This window comes from Blennius ocellaris (genome assembly GCF_963422515.1).
Source record: "Blennius ocellaris genome assembly, chromosome: 24".
Classification (NCBI taxonomy): Eukaryota; Metazoa; Chordata; class Actinopteri; order Blenniiformes; family Blenniidae; genus Blennius; species Blennius ocellaris.
The window spans coordinates 3,979,782-4,005,826 of NC_137673.1; the positions used below are offsets into that span (position 1 = coordinate 3,979,782).

Here is a 26,045-nt window from a genome sequence, read left to right on the forward strand (position 1 = left end):
TTGGTATCTCATTACCTCTGGTCTCTAATTTCTAAAAAGATAGAGCTGGTTGACTTAATAATAATAATAATAATAATAATGATAACAATGATAATAATGCAGATAATGTCTTACACTAGGATCCAGTTTTCTCCATACCAGTTTTAAAGAAAATAGGGTGGTTCATCAGAGCCCGACTGGTAATTTTGTGGATCTGACAAACCAAACTAACTTTATGGTGTTGTTTTTCTTCATTGGAAGGCCTTGCTGGTGACACCTAGCTGTAGGAATCAGATGTGCAGCCAGCAAAAACCAAAAACTTTTTTTCCCTTTAACTTACTGTTAGCAATACCATATCCCTGCAGCAACATTTTGACAAAGTAAGTAGAATAGTTACTTTTAAGAACATGAAAACACAGAGCCTGCAGTTCAAAAAGAGGAAACCAGGAGAAATGGTTTGTTATTTTGTTGATATATTTCTAATATTTGCAGATTAGCATTGAAGAGTAGCATGCTGGTTTGCAGCAGCAAAATTGTGTAATATGTCAAAACGCTAATGCCATTTATACATATAAATAGTATTTCATGTTCTTGTTTGTTCAGTGAGATGTGTTCCTTCTGATTTTTAAAAATAGCCATGCACACAGTGGCCTTGGCTAACCCTAAGTCTGTCTCCAGATACTTTGGAGTTTTCTCCAAGTTTCCCAAAACATGTAAATAACTTCTCTATTTTAATAATGTTGCTTTGCCAAAACATCACTGTTTTATTCAATACATTGTAGTAAATGATTAAGATGCTCGTTTCACAAACTCAAATATGTTTATCTCCATCTGATTATATGGGCAGATTGGGTTCCATCTGGCTTTGGGGTATTGTTTTTTTTTTTTTTTTTTTTTTTTTTAATCTCCAGTGCAACATGCTTATTATTCTATGGAAAGTTCCATTCAATTATTAAATGTTCTTACAACAGCAATTTAAAACAAGACATTTTCGTGACTATATGAAACCCTCTTGAAGCCTAAAAAATAGGACTGAAAATGGTAAAATAGCTAAAATAGCTAATATCACACTTTTCTAATAAGGGTGCACACAGTGTAGATTGAGCATTTTAGGATAATGCTTGAAACAAATATCCCCAATAAATATTGCACCACCTACTCCACTAGGATTATTCCACAGAAACTGTTATTCTTTACACTGAACAAAAATTTAAACATTTGTATTTGCTCCCATTTTTCTGAAGCTGAACTCAAAGATCTAATACTTTTTTTTTTTAATGCAAAAGGCCTAATTCTCTCCAAAATTGTTCAGATTTGTGTTGCAGGGCACTTTGCTTCCACACAGGAAGAAACACAAAATAGTTGTCTAAAATATGCAGAACGAATAAAAAGGGCCTAAAATGCATGATGAGATCTAAAATACCCTAAAGGTTGCAAAATAAATTATGCTTCAAAAGTGTTCCACTTTAAAAAAAGAAAACAATAATATGAGTTGGAGAAAAATAACTTCAAGTTATACTTCAGTGTACAAATGCGCCCAAAAAACAATAGAATTATTAAAAAACAAATGTTATTATTACCAGTATTTTGGGCTGTAGTGCCTTTTTAAAAATCATATAGTTGTAGCTAAACAGGGGTGAGTCGTCCTGGTCCTTGTGGGCTGCTTTCCTCACTTCAACACACCTGATTGTAATGATTGGCTCTTTATCAGGCTTCCTGCTCATCTTCATGATTCATTAAATCCAGATGTGTTGGAGCAGAGGGGCTGCGGCCCTCCAGGACCAGATACTCACAACTACTATGTGTGTGCAGCAAATTATCTATTTTCTTTAAACAATTTTAACATTGTTTAAGAGAACATTTATTCAATATGGAGTTTATCTAGTCCACTTATAAATAGACAAAGTAATTTGTATTTGTCATTGTTGCGCTCTCATATTCCTGGTGTGGCCATCTTAAGTTTAAGCGTGGATTTAATTGCCTGTGAACTGAAATGAATTGAAACTCCTGTGATGATGATGATGATGATGCCTTCATAGCGTGTCAATACCTTATCAGCACCACAATGAGGCAGCATTTCCCCAGCAAGGACAACAAGAAGCTCTCTTCCCCTCTGTACCAAATATAGTCTATATTTATTTATTATTTAATCATATTTTAATAAACCCTGTATGTATTTATATTTGTTTTAATCTTGATACTATCATTCCAGCTCATTTTGATGAAGGTGGTGAGCTAATCCCAACCTTAAGTCACATAAGATGACGGTCAGACGGACGAGTGTTGGTGTACAAAAACCACAGAAGAGAGGACAGACAGCCTGAGGAGTAATGATAGGTGACTGTTCTTCTGTGGAGAGTAAATTGGGGAATGGTGACCACGTTGCCAGTGAAAACCAGGACAAACACACAAGTGATGGGTGCACGGAGTGTATACATTATATGTGCATGTATGTGAGTGGATACAGTATATATGCATTCTCAGGAAAGCTTCTTTTGTGGCTTTTTTATGGAGTGAGGACATATTATCTGTTCTGGAGAGCATAGCAAATTGCACAGTGGCATTATGTGGACGGACGTATTTGAAGCTGTGGATGACAGAAGAGAGAACTGACTTGATGACTGGCATCACTCTAAAAAGGGTGGATTCATACAACAAACATAAAGTTTCAATGCCCCAAAATTGTTCAAAATTTACCTTAAAAAAAACAAAGTATAGTAAAATAATTCTAGTCACAATTCTGTGGAACAGTCATGGAAAATAAAAAATAAAATCAATAAATAAACACATTTTGATACAATGTAAAATTCTGAAATTAATCAAATAATTCCTGTCATTGATATAATGTACAATTTAAATTCCAAACTGATCAAAGATTCCAAAATAATACCACGCATTCCTTTCTGCATCTTCCTGCATTCACACCATTTGAACAAATACGAAACAGGATATAAAAGTGACACTTCAGGACGATCATAAATTAAGTAAGTGTAAAGCACTTTGGGGCCGTTCACAAATAATGGAGCCGTGACTTTCATGAAGATCCAGCGACCATGCTGCCGAACCCGAACCCTAATCCTAACCCTGAGCCCTGCGCCATCAACCAATGCTTGCGTGATTGGCAAAGATATATTTTTACTGTACCGCATCATCATCACCATGAACAGGCAGCCGGACACTTTCCCTCTTCTGATTGTTCTCAGACAAAAATGTATGCATGTGTTCACATATTCTCTAATCAGATGCGTCTTCCACAACTCTGCTGGTAAGATGAACTTCCTACATTAATCACCTTTTTCTAACCTCATGCTGTTTCCACTTTTTCCTCCTCCTCCTGCTCCTGCTCCCTGATATCACGGCATCTGGGAAATTAATTAACCTTTCTAATTCTGTGATCACATTACTCATTTAGCGTGTGGCTTTAAAGAATACGGAGGGGACTCTTTCTTTCTGCACAGCTCTGCCAAAACTATTTACTTCGTAACATATGAGGATAAAGACTGATATATGTATGTACTAATACATGTACTTGCTGTATTTGTTTTTGCAGGCCTGTCATTCTGGGCTTCCCTCCCCTCCTCCCCTCCTCTCTCTCTCTCTCTCTCTCTCTCTCTCTCTCTCTGCATGTGTCATTTCACTGCTCCTGACTCAGCCGGCAGCAGTACTCTGTCCTCATCACTCCTCGCCTCCATCTCCCCGTTGCATCGGTCTCCATTTCTCCCGGAGCAGGGAAAACACTGGCACCTTCACCTTCTCTTCAGGCTGGATTCACTCCTTTTCACCAATGGATGGAGTTTATTTCCCGGTACGCGCCGTGACTTCTTGAAAAGTGAGTGAGCCTTCAGTGAAAAGTTCACTTTACCTCTTGCTACAGTAGGCAGGAATCAAACGGAACAGAAAGGCTGGCCAGGGAGTTAGAAAGGGGAAGACATTATTTGAAAAGGATAAAGTCTTTACTTTTTTTTGTTCAGTTGTAGAGCAAAGAAGCTGAAGATTTCAGAAATTTTCATGCTGAAGTGCACCTACAGAAAAAGAAGTGGATTCTTTTCATTAGTTTGAACACAACAGAACTGTAAAGCACTTTTGGGCAATTTGCATGGTCTATCGATTGGCCTGTGCAAATAATGGGTCCATTATCTGTGCAAAGATCCATCCATCATGCTTCCTAACCCTAAACCTAACTGTAACCCTCACCCTTACCCAAACCCTCAGCGCTCCATAATCAACCAGTGCTTGCACCTTAAGCTTCAGCTGTACGATCGGGCAGAATGTGTGTCCAAAGTCAAACATCAGTTATTTGTGCAGTACAATCAGTAGATCAATCATATCACCCAAAAGTACCTGCCAGATCAATAAGACTTGCCCACAACTATCCAAAACAGAAATTTGCACCACTTATCTTCAAATTTGTTGTAAATTGTTTTAAAATGATTATTATTCATTACTAATCTTTATAAATCCTATTATGGAGTCATACACTGCTTTCGACAGCTATCACATAATAACTAAGGGAATGTGTTGTTGTTTTTTCTTTTAAAGATACAATGTTATCATTGAGTGTGTTTCTCTATTTACAGCCTTTATGGTACATACTAAATGTCAAATATAAAAAAAGGAAAGCTAGATGTTTAAGAAAAATAGAAAAAGTACATGTATGGAAGTAAAGTTGGAATGGAAGTTCAAGTTCTTTGCCGCTACCGACTGTGACTGCATTTGGTCTCCATGTGTAAAGTGTGTGCAGGAGTGTGTGGTCTCCCGGCTGCACACCTCCAAACGTGTCGCTTCAAGTGGTTTTATGTGTGAGCGAGTGATTGCCGCTTTAGGAAAACAGGAGTGAATACTTTTTCAATGTAAAAGTGGTAAATTATGGCCTTAAATCTTCATTTCTGTTGCACAGTGAATGTAAAGTCCTCCAGACTCAAGTACAAAATGCAGTCATTTGGTCTGATTACAGAGAAAAAGTGGATTGGATGTTTTGTTTTCTGTACGTCTTGATTAAATGAAGTCATCTCAGCCATGCAAACATTATGCCAAGTCTAAATAATTGGCAGACCTCTCATTCAAACTTGCAGAGGGCAATGCAAAATAGACGTTTGATCTAAAAAATTATGAATTTTAAAGCTTGAGACACTGAAAAGTTGTTGGTCGAGGGTTTTTACCAGGGCACATGCTTTCTTTTACAGCACATTGGACTTAAAATTATGGAATTACGGCAAAATCTGGGTCTTCACGTTCACATCAGAAGATGTTTGACCCATTTAGTGATTGGGAAATGGAAGATTTAGTTTTCATTTTGTGACTTTTCTTGTTTTTATCAATCACCAGCTGTTTTCAGGTTAGACATAAAGTTTTTTTTCACATCAATTTCAAAATCCGGGTCCGAAACATTTAGTTGGTATGAAAAAAGTTAAAAAGCAGTGAGACTTCCCACCCTGCAGAGTTCACTAAGTATTAATCTAAATTCCCCCCACATGCTTTATAAAAAAGGACCCTTTAATCAAAGTAATTTAGTGTGCATGTCGTCTGTTTCTCTTTCAGGCACCACAAACTTTTTATGTCTCCTCATTAATGACTTAAATATTGCTCTGGTTTCAAAAGAAGGAGGCTATAAATGAAGAAACGGTCCCAGATATTCCCCCCCAAAAAACGAAGGAAACAGAGAAAGTGGAAGCTTTCATTTATATACAATCCTATTGATTTTAGGATTAAATTGGTAGGGGGTAGGGATTCTCCATTCAATGCAGCGCGTTCAGCAGATCTTTCAGGAACTTTCAGAAGTTTTTGATGGTTTTGGTACACTGCAGGATATTATGTGGTCATTAAATTGCTTTCATGATAAACGATTGATGAGTGAATTAGCAAAGGCAGTGTGGGATGGACAGCTGCACCCAGAGGAAGAGGAATGGGAGGGCACCGGCACCACTGGATGCATGGTGGTCTCGCAGTGACCACATATTGTTTGGAAATTAAATTTTTAACCGGATACTTGAAGAGAAAAAAAAAAAAAAAGAGAAGACACCACATATGGTTGTAGTTGAACAAAACATGCTCATCTTTGGATGCCCTGGAGCTGTTAGCGAGGTCATCTCAAAGTTTCTGTATTACTCTTTTTTAGTTGTTTTTTCCAGATCATGTTCAGATGTTAGAAACAAGTTTTATGTATTTAAAAATAATAACTCCTGTGCGTAAAATGGGAAAAATACTATACACATTTTATTGCTATTATTTCTCCCCTTCACCCTCTATTGGCCCTTTTGGCTGTGTTACTTTTTATTTGTCAATTTGTTCATACTTTCCAAATAAAGCATTATGTCATGAATGTAGTAGTGCAATTTCTAAAAGAAATAGTATTACACTTCCAATTGGAATGCAATATTCCATTTTAAATGCATGAAAACACTTTTTAGTTCACATTAAAAAAGGCTTTCTGACAAAGATGATCTCAAAAGTTGCAGTTTTTGTTTTTGTTTTTGGAGTTACTTTTAAAAGCACAGTGTGTATGATATTTCATTCACTGTTTGTGCTGAGCGTGGGCAAACAACCCCAAAAGTATGTAATTTTCTGCTTAAGAGAATTTTTGGGGGAGTTTTTAAGTGTCAGGTTGCCTAAAGCGACATCTTTTATGGACGTTTTTCAGAGTTGCATAGTTTTCCTTGACAATTTGAACAGACTAGACGAGTAAAACTGGTTGAAATATCATTTAGAAGGATAATTAGCATTTCAAATCTGACCGAGATGCTTATTTAAAGCTGGGGGAATCACATTTATTCAATCTTAAAAAAAAAAGAAAAGAAACCCCAGTCAGGCTTGATAAAGAGCGACAAGCCCTTTTTTCCCCCTTGTTTGTGTTGGATGGGCTTTTTTAACGGCAGCTATTAATTTTGCATGTGAGTTTTATTATAATCATGTGTCGCTCTCGGGCTGAGATTCATGTGTCGCTGCTGACTTTATGGTCATACCACTGAAAACCACACAGTGTGAGGGGGTTGGGGGGTGGGGGGGGGGGGCTTTTATGTTGTGAGCATAGAACCTTTCCAGGGATCCAAAGTGGCAGTTCAGAGATTTCAGTCTGAAGATTTTCTTGAAAATGTGCACATAGTCCAGTTCTGATTAAGATGCAGGACTTTGATGACCTTTATCTGCTGGATACAGAAACTCTTTGGCACCGTAGATCTGTATTGATGTATCATGATGGCCTGCCGTCACGCAAACGTTTCATGAGACAGTTTATCCTTTCTTGTTTCTGTCTTCTCTTGTCATGTAATGTTAGAGCACCTTTGACAAAATAAATAAAACACTGGGACTTAAAAACATCCCACTTACCAGTCAAAGTAGTCATCCCACCTCTGAGTATTGTTATTTTCTATAATTTTATTGTCGCGCTCGCTGAGTGACAGGAACATCACACTTACACCGCAGGTTCACCATGGAAATGAGGTGATCTGATTATATATCGGAGCAACTTGCCGCATATATCAGCATAGTAATGAAGAGAAAGAGGTTGAGATGTTTTCTTTGGGGGTGGTTTTTTTGTTGGTTCTTTTGTTTTTCTGCAGTGTCTTAAAGACCAATGGCTGACGTTAATTGCTTATCATGGAAAAAACATTATTGAGTAAATTCAGCTAAGTGCAGCTTTAATTATTGTAAATAATGATGATGGGTATGCACGGTGCAGCTGTGGTTCTTGTTGTTCTTTATGACAATGTTTCCCAGACAAAGCTTGAATAATTTAAAGTACAGGCTTTTGAAACTTGCTACCCGATTTTTATTTCATAGACTACAGCTTTATTTATTTATATTTTCACTCAGTGTATACAGAGTGCATGGTCACGGACACCTTGACGTCTTTCATTATGACCTGTTGTGTACTCCTGTGAGTCGACAGCACGATAAACAGGTCGGTGTTTAGTCTGTTGTGGTCGTCCCCGCCTGCCTCCTGTGTCGGCTGAGCCCAGCTGGGAGCGTACGGACAAAGCCACTATCTGAATCGTGGTTCCAGCGAGTCAACATAGACTGATTATGTAGACCACACGTTGGCAACTGGTGGCAGGTGGGTTCCCAGACTGTCTTCTTTGAAGTCTGTGAGATAGATTCCAGAATAAAACCTGAATAAAACATTTCAAGTCAATCCCAAACGAAATTCTACCTGAGTCGTAAGTTAATTTTAAGGTTTAGGCTCATAAACTATTAGATACAAAGACATTTTGGGCTTTTATCCTTGACTAAAATAGAAAACACAATGGCAACTTTTCATTTGAAAATACTGGAAAACTACAGCGTATAAATCATTGATGTCAAATTGATCACATTTTCTTTCATTGTGGTAATATTGAATATTATAATCCAGAAATATCATATTATATGTACCTTACATGTGTTGTCTTAGACCACGGCTGTTTATTGAAGTGGTTTTAGACGACGTTCGATGTTTCAATACTGATGCATTAAAGTGTTTTTTCTCACTCTGGTCTCATCGCTGCTGTATTTCTTTTTGTAACTGGAGCAAACTTGTGTGTTTTTTGCCAGCTTCACATATTGCCCTGGGGGCTCCTGGTAGAGCGATGGAGCAGTGTGGGGATGCAGGAGGAGGCACAGAGAGTCCTGGCCTTCGGGACAGAGTCAGTCCAGAGGAGAGTGGGGAGAAAGGGGAAAGCCCGGCCTCCAGCGGGCCGACACAGTGCAAGCGGAGCCGTCTGGAGGTCAACGGCAGCCCGGGAAACCCACGGATCCAGCAGAATGGCACGCCGCTGAGACCTCTGGGAGGTGGGCTTTAATGCACATAGCATGCAGAGCAGTGTTGAATTCTAAGTCATTCAAGAATTTCAAGTCACAATGGACACAAGCACCACTAGAAAGTTGAAACAATTTAAAAATGTCTGCATATCAGAACTTCCAGATTTATCATGGCCATACTCTGAACTACTCTCAAATACCTAAAATCCAGTTTGTTTAATATAAATGCCCCATTTGTATGTTTCTTTCTGTTAATGCCCTTTAAAAGTGTGATGGAAGCCATAATGTATGAGATTACACGTGAACTATTCAAATCTGACTCCTACTTTTGTCAAGAGATGCTCTGTTTTTCACATCTATATACAAAACTCCAGAAATTATAATATGTCGAAGGTAAACACGGGCGCCAGACATTCAATAAACAATAATTTTGCAGTGCTGTACAAATGCAGTATCCCTCAGTTGCATGCACAACAGGATGCAAAGCGTAAACCTTTCTTAAAATATCTAAAAGTGCAAAAAGCAGGTTACACCCTGAACAGATACCCAGTCCATCACAGGACAAACACACACTCACTTCTTCGTACACTTTTTATACACGAATAGACCAAATATGTCGTTAACAGTGGGCAGCATGTGACCGCCCACTAGAGACATGTCGAAGCGATGGTGTCCACACACTGAAATACGCCACTCATGCACAGATGCCCATTATTCTCTCATGCAGTTGAAGACATCATCATGCATCATCACACAAACATTGTACAGTACACACACGCATATACACACGCAACACACACACACACACAGGCGCCCTCATTCACCTTCCAACCGGGCGGTGGGGTTGTTGCTTGCAGGATTGATAGTTTGTTGATTATCAGTTCCCGCGGGATCCACCGGGTGCGAATGGTTTCAGACCTCATGGAAGCTGTCTTGCCGAAGAGCAGCCGCAGAGCGAAGGAATTGTCCTCACCACCGGAGTCGTGGCACTGCTCCTGAGTGCTGGATGCAGCGTGCTAATAGCGGTTCTGGAAACAAGTCGGATCCCTTGTGGGTTTTAATATGTGGTTCAAACACAAATACAGTTGCACAATCTTACCCTGACTTACATGCCCAGTTTAACCAGAGCCATACAATGAGACCACCAAGCAGCTGACACTCTACAAATGTGTCTGAAAGAGCTGCTGTCGGCTCTGGTTCACGGCTCCTCACCACTTTTGGTTCTCCGCCGAAACATGGAGAATAATAAATAAATAAATAATAAATACTCGCTCACCTCCTCTTCTGACCCTCGGTTCCCGTTGTTCCAGGTTTGATGATCCCGGTCTACTGCGTCGTCGAACACGCAGACGTGAGTCCAGCCGGCGGAGACTGCGAGGCCCGCAGCGACCGTCATGCCGAGTTCGTGTTGGTTCGTAAGGACATGCTCTTCACACAGCTGGTGGAGACGGCGCTGGTCGCTCTCGGATACTCGCACAACTCGGCCGTACAGGCTCGCGGTGAGTGGAGACTCTACAGCTTCTATTCACACACCTGAAGTGTCACACATGGTCCTCTGTATCCTATTTACAGACAAATTTCCCAAAATAATGGGAGAAAGAATTCTGATTTTGTTCAGTTTTTAACTTAGACTATACACATTTCAATAGCATATTAGGTTGATTAACTTCCACCTCACCTTTCCAAATGATGCTTTGTTTATTGTTAGAACATTGTTTGGTTCGAAAATAAGGACATAAATTAACGATCCAGTTTGGGCCTTGTTTGTAGCCTCTTCCCCGGACATCTGGGAAACACAGGTGTTTGAACTTATTCTCCTAATTGGAACCATCTCATGATCCAACCACTGTGTTTGGCAATTGATGAGTAATTAATTGTTTCCAGCAGCGGCTAAATAGAATGCTTCTGGTCTATGGATGGGTTGAGTTTGCCACAAGGGTACAATGAGTCCCAATAAACAGACAACAACATCAGTGTTTACCAGAAAAACAAAAAAAAGTGTGTGAGAGGAGCATGAAGGTGAAACTGAATGTTAAAGTATGTATCTGAAAGAACTGTGATTCAGCTTTCTCCTCGTTCCCAGATCAAAACAAGATCGCAGACACAATCCAGTCTACCCTGAAACAACTCACACACACATACACACACACATACATGCACACACACTGAGTCGGGCAGTTTGACATTCCTGGTGTGTCCCGTAAACACAGGGCAGTCCAACGAAGCAGCCGACGCCCTGCGACCCCCCCAGCCTCTCCCAAATGGCCGGTTTTTGTTCTGAGAAATCGGCCTTTTCTTTTCAAATAAATAATTTTTGGCTGAAGTCGTGCATTTCTTTCCTTCAGTGTGGTCACAACCAAAATTATACAGAGTCTCTTCTATTTTCGCCACAGATTGAATTGCATCTTGCATAACTTTGCCTCGGATAGATATTTTTATAGACTTAACTGACTGGCAGAGGGTTTTTTTTTTTCTTTAATTAACTTACACATTATGACTAATTAAAAAGCGGTTTTCAGTATATGGTTACCACTCTAGTTTTAACATGGACTTAGGTGAATTCTCTGACTACAATGATCACACTAAATTTAACTGAAGCCATGTTTTTGGAAACATTTACTGATAACTAACCACTTCGCCTATTTTCAAGCTTGCAAACCACTCCCCAAAACAAGCCGAGTCTTATTCAAATAGAGCATGATCTCAGAAGAAAATCATTTTATAATAATTGCAAAATGTTTAAGGATGCATGCAATATGTTGCAGTAATGAGCCGATGACATGTGAAAACAGCGGTTGCTACAAGCCGTCAGCAGTCGAACACAAAGGGAAAATATATTATGCAGTTTGATATGAGAACAATGGCCTCATAGTGTTTATTCAGTGTATCAACATCAAAACACAGCTCACATGAACATCCTCCTTAAAGTCGAGCTGATTTTACATTTCTCCTCTGATTAATCAACTCTTAACCCGGCCAAAGAGAACTGCCTTTGTTCCTTTACCCCTATCACCAACATCCCTGTACAAGGAACACACACACACACACAGACACACACACGCACACACACACGCACACACGCACGCACGCACGCTCGCACGCACGCACGCACACACACACACACGCACACACACACACACACACACACGCACACACACACACACACACACACACACACACACACACACACACACACACACACACACACACACACACACTGAGGCTGGCAAGCTGAGGCCAGACAGGGCCTGTGTCTGATTTAGAAGATCCTAATGTGATTACGCCTGTTTAGATTTGCACTTCCAGTCACGGTCGTATGAAGGCCAGGGGAATGTACGACTGAGGAAGATGAAAAAAAAAACCAAAAAAACAAAACACAAACAGGTCACCATTACATAGATTAAAAAACATGAAGTGCACAAATATCATGTTAAAGCCTTTGAAAGGAGAGCTGATGTACAACTTGTTTTGTTTCTTATTGTCTTTGCCAGGCATCATTAAAGTGGGCCGGTGGAAGCCGATGCCCATCCACTACCTAACAGATGCTCCAGAAGCAACAGTGGCCGACATGCTGCTGGATGTTTACCACATGGTCACGCTGCGGATCCTCCTGCACAGGTCAGCCACCAGAGTGTTGTTTACCAGACTTGCGATGTGAGATGTTCAACAATACAGATGCAGTCAAGCTGCTTGTTGTTAACCTTAGATCCATAAACATCTATTTCCCGACTTAACCCTTCACCAACCTCTCAAGGAAAAAAAAAAGATATAATTTATTGAAATAATAAAGTATTTAAGTGTTATAATTAAATGTGGTTATCCTGTAGTTTCTCTCGGCTGGAGGAGCTGCCGTCAGAGCAGTGGACCCACGCAACAGTGAGAAATGCCCTCAGAGAGCTTCTGAGAGAGAACAACCAGAGCACCCTGGCAAAGGAGTGCCCCCTCTCCCAGGTAACTGCTTATTAACGTCTCTATATACAATTTATCTGAGAAATGTTCGAAGTGAAGAGTACAAGTACAACTGAGGTCATGTGTTTTCGGTTGAGAACGATGGTCACAATCAAGCTACATTTTCAACAATCTGCACCTTCCAGTGCAACTCTTTCAACATTAATTGATTTAAATGTCAAATAACTACTGTTATTCAGCCGAGACAACGCCACTAATAATTATGGCATTTTGATTTCAATTCTGATTTTTGAGACATTTTCCAGTTGGGATCGTAACCCAACATTATGGTCAAACCCATAATCTAATCCTTCTTTGTTGCATCAGTGGTTACATCAAATTATTTTAATGATAAATTGAAGTATTTAGGTAAAATGTAAGTAATAACAGATATAATTGCAAATAATCATGTCCCCAAAGTGCATTAAATTCACCCATTCACACACACATTCACACCAAGGGAGGCGGCAGCCACGCAAGGCACTCAGGCAGTCCATTGGGAGCAGTTTGAGGTTCAGCGTCTTGCCATTCTGATTGAGAGACGGCTCGCCCTGCCAAGCTCGCCACAGTCGCCCCGACCAGATAAAAATAAACTTGATGACAAAAACATTTGATAAACCGTCATTATCTTCGGGGGACATCAGGAATTAGCACTAAGGTAGTAACTTTTTAGCTAAATCTCAACAACAATTGTCCTTTTCAGGCATTTCGGTAAAAAAACATAAAATCAAGGCTTTTAGTCTATCCCGTAATCCAGCCCCGTTATGGATGCATCCAATTCTTTTTGTCTGATTTCCTTGTTTTTGAGCAGTTTATCTGACTTTGATTCAGTTTGTCACACACAAACACATGTTCATTGCCGAGATGCGGCGCAACAATTTTCTCTAAACACATGGCTTCATCATCAGCTCACCACACACACTCGGTGCAGTGTGTAATCTGACTCCCTCGCACTCACACAAATATTGATACCATCCCATGGGAAAGGATGCAAACACGCACACCTCAATTACCCTGCTCACACACACCCTGCAGTCATTAGACTGGAGAGTGTGTCATTTTGACTTGTGATTTATGCACAAGACTTAGTCATGATGTAATTAGTGATTAGGGGAAGTGTGTGGGTGGTGTGCATTTGCAGCTTGACTCATGTGAGTTTTAATCCTCGGCGTTTCCCATGTTTAGATTTCTCCAGAATGTGCGCATCTTCCACTCAGCTGAAGAGGCTGCAGAACATAATCAAGAAATGTTGCATGAGTTTCAATAAATCAGCTCAGTTTTTGAGATTCCTGAAGTTTAATATTTAGTCTCAATGCAGAGCTGTTCTCAAGACTGGTCAGGTTGAAGGAATTCATTGGTCCAGTAAATCTACGTTATTATCTTCTAAAATAATTAATGTGACATATATTATTCCAGCTACAATATATCTCTTGGTATATTTGCCATGTAGTTATATATTTACATCATAAATACATTGTGTTCTCTCTGACAGAGTATGATCTCAGCCATCGTCAACAGTTCCTACTATGCCAATGTCTCCACTTCCAAGTGTCAGGAGTTTGGACGCTGGTACAAGAGATATAAACGCATCAAAGGTAAGCATTAATCCCAACGTTTGATTGTATTTTCACTGCCCCTGAGCAAGGCACTGACTCCTCTCCATGAAGAGATATTCAGTGGGAAACAACTCTTTATTTTTTTATGTTTTTAATATTAGTATACGTTGGAGCAAACTGCCTGGATTTGTTGAATCAGCATTTTTTTTTTTAAAGCAGACAATTTGTGACAGTGTATTTTGAAAGAAGATGTACTGGAGGTCAAATAGTAAACTGAATAATAAAGAAAAATTAAAAGAGGGTATTGTGCTTTGTTAAATTATGTGAATATATTAAAAATAGTATTGTACTTGAGGATCTATTGTGTGCAAAGCAGTGATTCAAGATTTCACTAAATACATATCCTGTAATTTCATTTTTCCCTTCCAATCTGGTCACTCATGTGTCGAACGTCCCTCTCCTGCCTTGTTAAAATCTTTTACTTTTGTCACATTTACTGCACCTCCACCTCCCTACCGTTCAGCTGTTTACACTTTATTTGCCTTTTTGTTACTTTAAAAACTTGCCAAAGTGAAGACTGTCACACGTTTTTTTCACCCCCCCTTCAAACTGACACTCATTGCCAGTCCCACCTCGGGTTAATGTGACTCACCTGCCCGACTGCCTTCCCTTTTGTGATGCTTTCTGATGAAGCCTTTCCATTCTCCTGTCCACCCCCTGAATGTGTCGGAGCACACGTGTCAGCCTTTCTGTGTCTAATCTGCTGCATGTGACGTCCGTCACTGACAGCTCTCAGTAGGAAAGATCTGTCACACATGGTTCACATTAATGTCACCCTTAATACACATGACAAAACTAAATGCTCTTAACTCCTAATGGAAAACAGCAGTAACCCTTCCAAACACACACACACACACACACACACACACACACACACACACACACACACACACACACACACACACACACACACACACACACACACACACACACACATCACGGAAACCCAGAAATAAGAGCTCGTCTTGCACTTCTTACACACACAAACAGGGAAGGTAAAAAATCTGATTCCCTGCCAAGCCTCACTCCAACTTTTATTCCTCTAATAACCGAAAATAAGACTCTCAACCAAACCCAGTGGAAGCGTAATAGGAAGCAGATTATTCAGGAGACGAGCGGAGAGAAAAAAAGAAGGAAAAAAAAAGTCTGGGACAGCTGAGAGTACAAAGCGGAAACATTCTTCGCTTACTTGATAATCTTATCAGTAGAGAAGTGCAGACAGAAAATAAGATCTCAGACCAAAGATTTTGTGCTTATGAGGTCACATCTCAAACGTCGAGACCAACCCGCAGACAGTTCGTACTTTACTGAACATAAAGTAACTCATGTATTCCATTCATTACTCTTCCTGTCTGCACTGTGTGGGTCAGTCTGATGATTGATTCACTCATGAAGTTCAGGAAGTCAACCAGTGGTGCACACGTGTTATTTTGGTCTGTTTGAAGTACTCAGACATTATTAAAATCAGATATTTTCAGCTGCACGTGCTCCTGTGAAAGTGATGTCAGTTCCAGCCATCATTAACAGGATGCTAGAATAACTGAACGTCAGGAGCAGAAACAGTCCGCGGTCGGCAGACTTTTATCAGATAAAGTCAACAAAATGGGCAAACTTTAACATGCTAATTTTTAACATTAAACCTCTGAATGAAGCTCCTGTTTTCTTTCCACCCTTCTCTTGTTTTTTTTTTCATACAGGCGAATACATCGAAAAGATGTGGTTATCACAGGAAAGGTCAGATATCAAAGGTTTGTTTTACTGACATTTCATCCAGTAACACAATGCACATGGTTAATAGAAGGAAAATAATATGGTTATTTGATTGCTGCTAATGAGAATCAGCTCACTTTTCTTCAACAAATTGTAGCATTGAACACATAAAAAAAAAAAAAGAAGAAAGAAATGTTATGTTGGTGTAATTTTCTGAGGATATTTACCAGCTGTTTATCAACCTAAAACAAGTTGTATTTCGTAATGAGTGAAAGATGCATTCATTAATAGAAACATGAATGCTTGTGTCATTGCAGTTGAGAGGGATTTGGACCTGAGTGTCCTCGGCCATCGCCCGCCCTCCCTCCTGCCCTCTCCCACCCATTTGGGCACCCTTGGCGGCCCTGGAGCTCTCCCCATCAAGCCGGGTCTTGGGGACGCTCAGAGCCCCGGCCAGCCGCACAGTCTGCCTCATCCTGCTGGACACAACCACACCAGCCCTCCGTTGCGTCCACAGGCTCCGCCCCTCCTGGGTCATAGCGGGCTCCTGTCCCCCCAGCTATCTCCTCAGCTCGTCCGCCAGCAGCTCGCCATGGCCCACCTCATCAACCAGCAGCTGGCCGTCAGCCGCCTGCTCGCCCACCAGCACCCGCATGGAGTCAACCAGCAGTTCCTCAACCATCCTCCTATCTCACGGACCTGTAAGGTGCCCATGGGCATGACGGAGTCCGGCCTCTGCTGCTCCGGGGCTGAGGTGTCCCCCGACATTTACCAGCAGGTCCGGAATGAGCTGAAGAGGGCCAGTGTTTCCCAGGCCGTGTTTGCCCGTGTCGCCTTCAACCGCACCCAGGTAAGAGAAATCAACCCGCAAATCTGGACTTCACTGTCTCAAGACTTTGACATAAAGAGGCATATAAATATTGTGTCATGCAGGGCTTGCTGTCCGAGATTCTTCGTAAGGAGGAGGACCCTCGCTCTGCCTCCCAGTCATTGCTGGTCAACCTGAAAGCGATGCAGAACTTCCTCAACCTGCCCGAAGGCGAGCGAGACCGTATCTACCAGGAGGAGAGAGAGAGGACCACCAGCACCAACCACAACCACTCCGGCAACCACATCTCTGCCAGCAGCACACACAGACTCACACAGGTACAAAACCTTCATCTCAGCTATATCTTCCAGTCATAATGAAGTTATCTTTATTTTATTTATTGGTGAGGAGCTGAAATCCCTTTCAGAGATCAGTTTATCTCCCATTTATCCAATCCCAACACTTCTCTGTGTCATGGATCAGCTCCACTCAGATCCTCCTGTTTGTTTTTGTTCTGTTCAGACAAAATGCAGCATGCCGAGTCCGGAGCTGCAGCTGAAGCTTGATTCGCTGGCAAGCATCACATCGGGGATCTATGAGGAGATCCAACAAGAGATGAAGAGGGCCAAAGTCTCCCAGGCTTTGTTTGCCAAAGTGGCTGCCAATAAAAGTCAGGTCAGTCCTTGATTCTTAATCAGCAGCATGTCTTTGCAGCTCACCGTTGATGTTTCACAGTCAGACTTTGCCTGACCGTCCATATGTGTGCTGCGAAAAGCACTTCACGTACAGATTACAAATACCCCGCAATAACTTGAGGTTGAGGCTCTTGATGACAAGATTGAACAGACGTTTCCACACAAACCTTGTGTTTTTCATTCTTTTAAACATTCCTCTACAATTTCTAGCTGAGTTGATAATGTTTGAAGGGGCTGATGAGGGTGTAGCATCGAGGTGTGTGACTGTGTGTGTGTGGAGTATCTGATTACCCGCTGTGGCATGCCATGGTGACTCCAGCCTCAGATAAACAATGTGGGTAATCGAGGGCGAGATCAAAGCAGAGTCTGGCACTAGAGGGCTCGAGATGGAGAGGAGACAAAGACTGAACGTGGTGCTTTTTAAAAAGAGGTTTGAATCTCTTTGGCCTTGCTTTTTGCAGACTTTGTGCAGCTAAGTTTAGAGACCAGAGATGGAGAGAGCACGCATGAATGTTTGAGGGAAGAGGGAAGACGTGGATGAGATGAGATGGAAAGGAAGGGGAACAGGAGGATGCACGACGGAGGAGGAAAAGATAGACAAGACGACAGAGGGATGATCACATTATTACCATTAATTTCCAGGCTGAAGGCTGTGTATAAACAACAGCTGGTGGTAGATCCTGGGTCAGCCTAGCAGAGATAATGCAATCTTCACACACACAAACACACACACACTCTTGCAGACATTTACCACTCGTCTCCGGCATTCCTTCTATTTTTTCCCCCCCTTTCATTCTCATGAGTTCCAAGACACAACAAGGAGAGATGCTGTCTGTTTATTTTAAGATCCGGGGAAGAAACCGTAGCATCTTTCCTCAAAGAAAACATCTTTCGCATCTATTCAGAGGAAATCATTGGAAACTGTTGACCAATCTTCACAACATGACAAACTTAATTTGTAACATCACAAAAAGCCAATCAAAACAAACTTTTATTCCTATTAAAGGACTGCAACGTAAAACTGAATCCCTGCTTCAAATGTCCAAAGCTCATGGTAAAGCAGATTGCATAAGAGCAGTTTTTGCCTCATGGTGCATTTTAATTACTTTTAAAGGGGCTTTTCTTGTGGACAGGTAGTAAAATGTTAATGCATCAGACTGTTCTTCGGAAACATGGATAAACTCTCCTCCTCGATGCGTGCTCCAGGGCTGGCTGTGCGAGCTCCTCCGGTGGAAAGAGAATCCGAACCCGGAGAACCGCACACTGTGGGAGAACCTGTGCACCATCAGAAGGTTCCTGGCGTTACCGCAGGCCGACCGGGACCAAGTCTACGAAGAGGAGTCGAGACAGCAGCACAGCGACCGGCTCCACTCAGTCCTGCATATCCCTGACCAGCAGGTAGCAAAAGCTTGAGACTCTGAAGAGAAAATACAATTAAAAAAGACTTAAATTAAAGCCAGTGACAAATGGGAAAAGTAAAAAAAAAAATCTTCCAAAAGTTCCCTTTGATTTCACCACCTGCTCCTCTTTTCTCTTTGTCATGTTTGTGTCTCATTGAGTCATTGAGAATAGAAGTGGTAAATGACCAGCCCACACATTTCCTGCTAAACACTCCTCCATCCCACCCTCTCTCCCCAAAACCAAAATGCTCTCCAGTCTGGCCCTAACCTCAATATTATTCAGAACACAGCCTGTAATTATTGAAGCAGAGAAAAAGGAATTGCCATTATCTTTATTTAGGTCCTTTAATTTTGATGGACCACAGATTTATGGTGTTGGATTCCTGTGTTTGGGTGTGCTGGCCACCCCGCCCTGTTAATAAGCCCGAGCAGTGTGACTGTTTGTGTGATGAGTTTGGGCTGATGGATGCTGCTCACTCACACTTCCGCTTGTCATACATTTCCTCTTCAAACTCCTGCTCCCTCCGACAGAAAAAAGAAAATATGACAAAACCTTTCCAGCTTTAAATGTATTTCAGTAGATGTTTTGTTCAACATAAATTATATATGATACATACATAGCATTAAGAATAAAAATGTTGCGTCTTAACTTTCTTGAGTTCCGGAAAGGCTTTTAAATTGAAAATTGTATGTCTTCCTCTTCTATTCTCCTCACAGGCCCTCCACAGACAGCCGCTTCCCCCTCTCACAGCTCCGTCCCCTATTCGTGAAGACCCCCAGACCGTCTCCATGCTGCCTGTGCCAGGCTCAGAGGAGCGAGGGATGAGCCCAGGCCCTGGAGGCGGAGGGACCAAGAAGGCTCGATCGCGGACGCGCATTTCTCTGGAGGCCCTGGGAATCCTGCAGAGCTTCATCGGGGACGTGGGACTCTACCCCGACCAGGAGGCCATCCACACCCTGTCAGCCCAGCTGGACCTGCCCAAGCACACCATTGTCAAGTTCTTCCAGAACCAGCGCTACAACGTCAAGCACCACAGCCAGGCCCGGGAGCCCGTCCCTGGTGAGGAGGACCAGGAGAGCTCCAGTCCCAGTGAAGGAGGTGTCAGCCAGATGGAGACCAGAGGGGAGGAGGGGGGTCTGTCCGCCTCGGAGGAGTCCAGCGAGGATGGCAGAGGATCGGTGGAGGTGTTCAGAACAGAAGGAGGAGAGGTGGAGAAAGGAGAAGGGGATGATGGGAAAGTGTCGGGGCCAAAAACCTCCTCCCTGTCGCCATACAGCAGTGTGGACAGCCCCCACTCGGCCGAGCAGCAGAGATTACAGCAGAACACTTCTGTCGCCCATCAGGGTCCGAAAGCACACGACGACTGAGTTCTAAAGTTGCCAGTATTTTTTGTTTGATGCTGCCAGTATTTGAGACGACATTTACAATCATTTTTACAACTAAAAAAACCCAAGGCTGCACAGTACTGAGTACGTTTGAGGTGAATTGGTGACTGTAAATGGCCGAGTGCATGTGACTTCCTGCCGTCACCCACAGCTGAGAAGTAAAACTGCATCAAGAAATCCACCAATCCTGATTTACAAAACTTTTTTAAAAGGAGACATGCAGGGAAACAACACAAGAACCTCCCGCCATTATTTTTACTTTAAAAGATGCAATTATCTACATGTGTTTCCCACGATGCCTCGGGAAGCCTGACATGTGCGTATGAATCTCTCACATGCATTAAACATTGATAATACATTTTACTCACATCCTCCACTGATATTTATTACTAGCTTTATCTTTACTGAGTATTACTGTTGTAATTACATCTTTTTAATTATTTCTTTGTAAATGTGATGGAACAGGACGGTTATAATTGTGCCGCACGACGTTTCCTCAAGGACTTTTCTGTACATTATGATGTTTTTCCCGGGATTCAACCACTGTCACTTTACACTGTTTGGTGTAATCTGTGCCACGACAAGGAGAAGAGCAAGAAAACATGATGTACATTCATTCCAGCTTGAAAATTGTCTCTGATTTGGTACACTCTGATGTTAAAAATCTGATAAAACGTTTTCCAAAGCTTTTAGGGCTTTACTTGTTCCATTTCTGCATGAATATACATACAGATGTCTTCATTTCACCAGAGAAAAATGCAGGGACATGTAAATGTTTGCAGCAGAATAGTTGTCATTCCACTCCTCATCCTGCTGCCTTCATATAGCATAACCCCAAACCACAAACATAAAAAGAGCCTATATACAATGCACAGTCCTGAACAACCAGACCATAGACACATGGATTGGAATTGACGGGTGGGAGGCAGACATCTTTCTACTCCTTTTGATTCTCCTGTGCAACACACATTTTGCCTCCTGGGAACTGTGTGAATCTACAATGTGAAGAGAGACCCTTTTCCCACATTTAAATACAAACTTCCAGTTGGCATCAGAAAAGTAAGCCCTGTTATGCCAAGAAAGTTACACCAAATCAACGCAAAGCGTGAAATAAATGTTTTTTTTTCTTTTTTTCAGTGTTCATCGCTTGTTTTGAAGTGTGATAAACACTAATTGGAGATCACAGTTAACTTAACGCACATCTAATATTACAACTGCATCAGTGAGTGTCAGCACGGTCCACTGCTTCGCAGCTCACACAGCTGGCTATTAGAGGCGTATGGCAGGCTGATACGGGGCCATTAGAGGTGTGTGTGTGTGTGTGTGTGTGTGTGTGTGTGTGTGTGTGTGTGTGTGTGTGTGTGTGTGTGTGTGTGTGTGTGTGTGTGTGTGTGTGTGTGTGTGTGGTGTGACAGGGACACAGGTGCTGCTTAGGCTGATATTACCCAGGATGCCCGAGGTGGGGGCGTCGGGGTTATGGGGAAAGTAGGCTCTCAGTGGAGCTGGCAAACACACCTGTGATCCCCTGCTAGCACGCTCACACACACACACACACACACACACACACACACACACACACACACACACACACACACACACACACACACACACACACACACACACACACACACACACACACACACAATGCCCCCTCAGCACGTTAATACACACTCTGATAAACAGACTAATACTCGCAGCGATAGCACTTTACACACCATTGAACACGACACACGGTAATCAGCAAAGCCAACACGTGCCTCTGCGTGTGAGTGTGTGTGTGTGTGTGTGTGTGTGTGTGTGTGTGTGTGTGTGTGTGTGTGTGTGTGTGTGTGTGAGGGAGAGAGACAGAGAGGAAGGGAGAGATTTGGGAAACTTCTGTGTGGATCATGTTGCATAAATAAGAAGTTTTATGGGGGAGTTTGAAGAGGTATAAAAGGTGCAGTGGATAGCTCTTGTCTGTCACAGAATTGACCCACATGTTCGAGTCCAGGCTTTTTGGGTACTTCTTAATGGAGTTTGCATGTTCTCACCAGACTTTGATTCCCTTCATTGATTTCATATTTAAAAACACAAAATCGACAGAATCTCAGTCAGATTTTCTGCCCCGAATATCACAACACACTCACAGAAACACACAGATGGTAAAAACAGCTTTAAAACACCCAAAGATGAAACGAGTCAGAAAACAACCACATCACATCTCCTTCAAAAACAAACATTTCATTATGGCAGCTCTGCTGGATTAGTGGCAGACCAGTGGGTTTTGATGTGTGCCTCTAAATAGCGTTACATTGAGCCAGTAACATTTTTACGCCCACAAAATGACATTCAAAGCAAATCACTTCAAGAAGAAAATGGTCGGGTGGGGGGAATAGAGACTAATAGAGGTTTTAACTTCTGAAAGTCTGGTATCTGCTCATTTAATGTTCCATTTCAAGTCATAAAAAAACATTTGTAAATATAAAAAAACTAAAAACTTGCCAGGAATTCAAAGCTAAATTACGACACCCGCTCACCATTCTGAAACAACTTTAGTAATTACTGTGTGTCTTTGAATCTTCATGGAAAGAAATGCAAACTAATGTGTGTATTTTACATGCAACAAGAAGCTTTTCAACCGTCTCGTTAAAAATACCAGATATTATTTCTTCTTATTGGTAAGTAAACTCACTCATTGTTTCAATCTCACTTGTGGTGTAGACATTGATCAATTAACAGCCGTCTGTTGTCATACCACTTCCTGATATCGTTTGGCTTTATATTAACTGGCTTTACAGCACCAGGGAAGAAATGAACATGAACGAGAAAGCTGTGACCAAATTCAAGGAAATAACATAAATATTGACTTCACTTCCATACGGCTCCAAAGTAAAGCAGCTGTCTTTGCATTCGCCCCCACTCAGGGTGACTTTGTTGTAAATGGTGCAGCAGCCTCACTTCCCTCCACACCTGATTCTATTGCCCTTCTAAAAATAAAAGAAGCAACGCTCAGAGAAGGTGAGATCCACCGTACAACAAACAATTGCGAACATTAAAGAAGTCTGCATGACAATTGGAGAATAAATAGTCTGACTCAATTATAAATGATTCATATTATACCATTTCTTTAAATGCAACAGATGAGTAGGAAAAGAAAATTCTATTTCATTCATTATAATGATGTTAATGATGACTCTTTTGCTCAGACTAAATTTAAAGTTCTGTCTTAGGACCTATACTTTTCTCATGACACAGGGAATATTTCCAGGAAACAGTTAACTAACACCTATTGACATGCAGGTGATACACAAATCTATTTATCTGTGAAACTGTCACAGAGCATATTTTCTCTCTCATCTGTTTCCTGTTATATTTTGAGCTTTCACACTGTCTCTCATTTCAGGCTCCTCAACTTCCCCTCCACATGTCTGATCGCTGTTCCCTGCCCTGATGAGTTTCACCTGTGCCAGAGTGTAGAATTGTCTTCACCTGGCAACAGCACTATATATTGGGCTTCAGTTCTGTCTCTTGTTGTCAGTTCGACAGTGTTCAAGCTGCACTTGCCTCAACACCTGTTCTGTCCAGCTTTTTGTGCAATTCTCCCTTTGAACCTTACAGAAACCAACTTGTTAAACTTCAAGCTTGTCTTAAAGATATAAATGTTTGGATGAGCTGTTAATATGTTTGACCCAAAGCATTTGAGAGACTGGATGGTATTACTTTGACCTCTAATACCACTGTGTGGAACCTGAGAGTGACTTTTGACCAGAACTTATCCTTCAACTCCCACATTAAACAAGTCTACAGAACTGCTTTATTTCACCTGTATAACCTGTCTAAAACCAAGAACATGTTGACTCAGTGTGACGCTGAGAAATTAATCCAGGTGCTTGTTACTAGACTATTGTAATTTCCTATTATCCAGGTGCGCAATCACCTGCTTAAGAGGTCCTCAATTGATTCAAAATGCTCCAACAGGAACCAACAGGAGAAATTACGTCATTCCAACATTTGCTTCTTTTCAATGGTATCCGACGAAGTCTAGAATAGAAATTAAAATCCTTCTTTTAACCTATAAAGCTCTTAACAGCCCTGCAACATCATATCCTAAAGGGCTCCGTGGCACATATCACCCCAGACGAACTATTGGTTCTCGGAGTTCTGGCTTACTGGATGTTTTAGCTTTCTGGCTCGTCTCACGTGGAACCGGCTTCTTGTTTTGATCAACAGTTAACACAGTCCTTACTTACAACCTTACTATCTAATGCAGGGGTCTCAAACTCCGGTCCTCGAGGGCCACAGCCCTGCACGATTTGCATGTCTCCCTGCTTCCACACAGCTGATTGCAATGAGCAGCTCATTATCTGGCTTTGTGCTGAATGTGGTGATGAACCATCAGGACATTCAGGGGAGGGAGACGTGGAAAACATCCAGGGCTGCGGCCCTCGAGGACCGGAGTTTGAGACCCCTGATCTAATGAAACCTACAGATGGGCTGGTTCAGGCCACTAAGAAACATTTTCTAGAGAGGCTGCTATAGATTTAGTCTCTCTCTCTCTCTCTCTCTCTCTCTACTCCTGTCTCCTATGCTTGCTCATGGAATAGTAGAGTTCTTCCTCTGTAAATGTGTCATTCGACGACTATGTTGTATTTGGTGCTACATACGTAAATAAAATTGAATTGAATTTGGCACCCATGAGCACTGGATAAATGTTATTTCTCATGTAAAGCACACAGAGACTGCTGAAGCAGTGAAAGCACGTGATAAACAGGCCTTTTTCAACACTCGATCATCTATCATGCAACAATTAAACTTTTCATTCCCCATGTTCGTTTGCACACAGACTTCTTTATATGGATGGAAAGATGTTAAATTTAACCTTGACCTTGTGCCTTACTGAGGCTTGTACGGCTTTACTATCCAACCAGGCCAGCAAATCCATCATGTCGTGAAATAAAAGGTGCCTCTGACTGGACCGCAGCTGAGTTCTTTACCTCTTTAAACAGACAGATATATGTACTGGTCTAACCTCAGGGTAAACCAAAGGAGCCATTGAGGAGGCACAGCTGTCCGGGTGACTGCGGGCTCTCGACACCAGCTGCAGACTCTTGTGCAGAAACAGCCACCAGGTGTCTGGGATTTCACGCTCCTTCCCTCCTCCGCTGGTTCCCACTGCAGCCTGCTGGAGCGTTGCTGGGTTGGATTAGCACCGGCTGTTCCTCCGCAGAGCCGCCATGGACCCACGGCTCGGCACGCTTTGCTGCCTGTCGAATGGAGCTCGTCTCCCTCATACAGCACAAAGTATGTTTGGATCCATTTTCAAGTTTACTTCGAGATGCTGCTGTGTAACCTTTATTTTGTGAAAGATGTTTGCGGGCCAGACAAACATGCTTGTTTCTGCTCTCTGGGAGCTGCAGTGAAGTAAATCAAAACCAGCTCAAATAATAGGCGGGATGAGATGCAGCCACAACGTCGTGATGTGCTGCAGCTATATCTGCCAACATATACAAGTTTTTAATAAAATGAATAAAGCTGTTCATTTTTTTTCCTCATTTAGATCATGATTTCTTTCCAGAAATTAAAAGAGAAACGCTTGCTTAGTGAAGGCGCTTGCTTGACACACAGATTTCTCTAAAGCTGGTGGTTTGCTACATTATTGTCAGCAGTTATTGCTTTTTTTCTGTTGATTTAGATTCTCTTTGTTATCAAGCTTTTACATATTCATACATTTATTTAGGTGCCGCTGCATTCTCTCTTCCATTTGCAATGTTATAAATTTGTGATTTTCAGT

The 26,045-nt window shown here is 41.7% G+C and overlaps 1 protein-coding gene across 3 annotated transcripts; it reads left to right on the top strand.

Moving 5' to 3' along the window:
* Nucleotides 1–3,746: 3,746 nt before the first annotated feature.
* On the top strand, nucleotides 3,747–23,975 carry LOC308147634 (DNA-binding protein SATB2-like). Of its 3 annotated transcripts, XR_013937166.1 has the most exons (13): nucleotides 3,747–3,808; nucleotides 8,506–8,742; nucleotides 10,023–10,211; nucleotides 12,204–12,330; nucleotides 12,540–12,663; nucleotides 14,153–14,255; nucleotides 15,974–16,024; nucleotides 16,304–16,836; nucleotides 16,920–17,132; nucleotides 17,317–17,469; nucleotides 18,696–18,887; nucleotides 19,607–20,591; nucleotides 23,658–23,975. XR_013937166.1 is itself a non-coding variant. In XM_080519910.1 (12 exons), exons 2-12 carry the CDS (start codon nucleotides 8,541–8,543, stop codon nucleotides 20,255–20,257), a joined length of 2,538 nt encoding a protein of 845 aa, XP_080376036.1. In that variant the 5' UTR covers nucleotides 3,747–3,808; nucleotides 8,506–8,540; the 3' UTR covers nucleotides 20,258–21,312. The 3 variants fall into 3 exon arrangements, 2 of the variants coding, with proteins under 2 accessions (XP_080376036.1, XP_080376037.1); XM_080519910.1 differs by lacking the exon at nucleotides 23,658–23,975 and having other exon boundaries at nucleotides 19,607–21,312; XM_080519911.1 differs by lacking the exons at nucleotides 18,696–18,887; nucleotides 23,658–23,975 and having other exon boundaries at nucleotides 19,607–21,312.
* The last annotated feature ends 2,070 nt before the right edge of the window (nucleotides 23,976–26,045 follow it).

Bases quoted from the DNA above. Each gene is read 5' to 3' on its own strand.
- LOC308147634 (XM_080519910.1), top strand. From the start codon at position 8,541: ATGGAGCAGTGTGGGGATGCAGGAGGAGGCACAGAGAGTCCTGGCCTT. The intron at 14,256-15,973 runs GTAAGCATTAAT...TTTTTCATACAG, and splicing joins GAGATATAAACGCATCAAAG to GCGAATACATCGAAAAGATG. The intron at 16,025-16,303 runs GTTTGTTTTACT...GTGTCATTGCAG, and splicing joins GGAAAGGTCAGATATCAAAG to TTGAGAGGGATTTGGACCTG.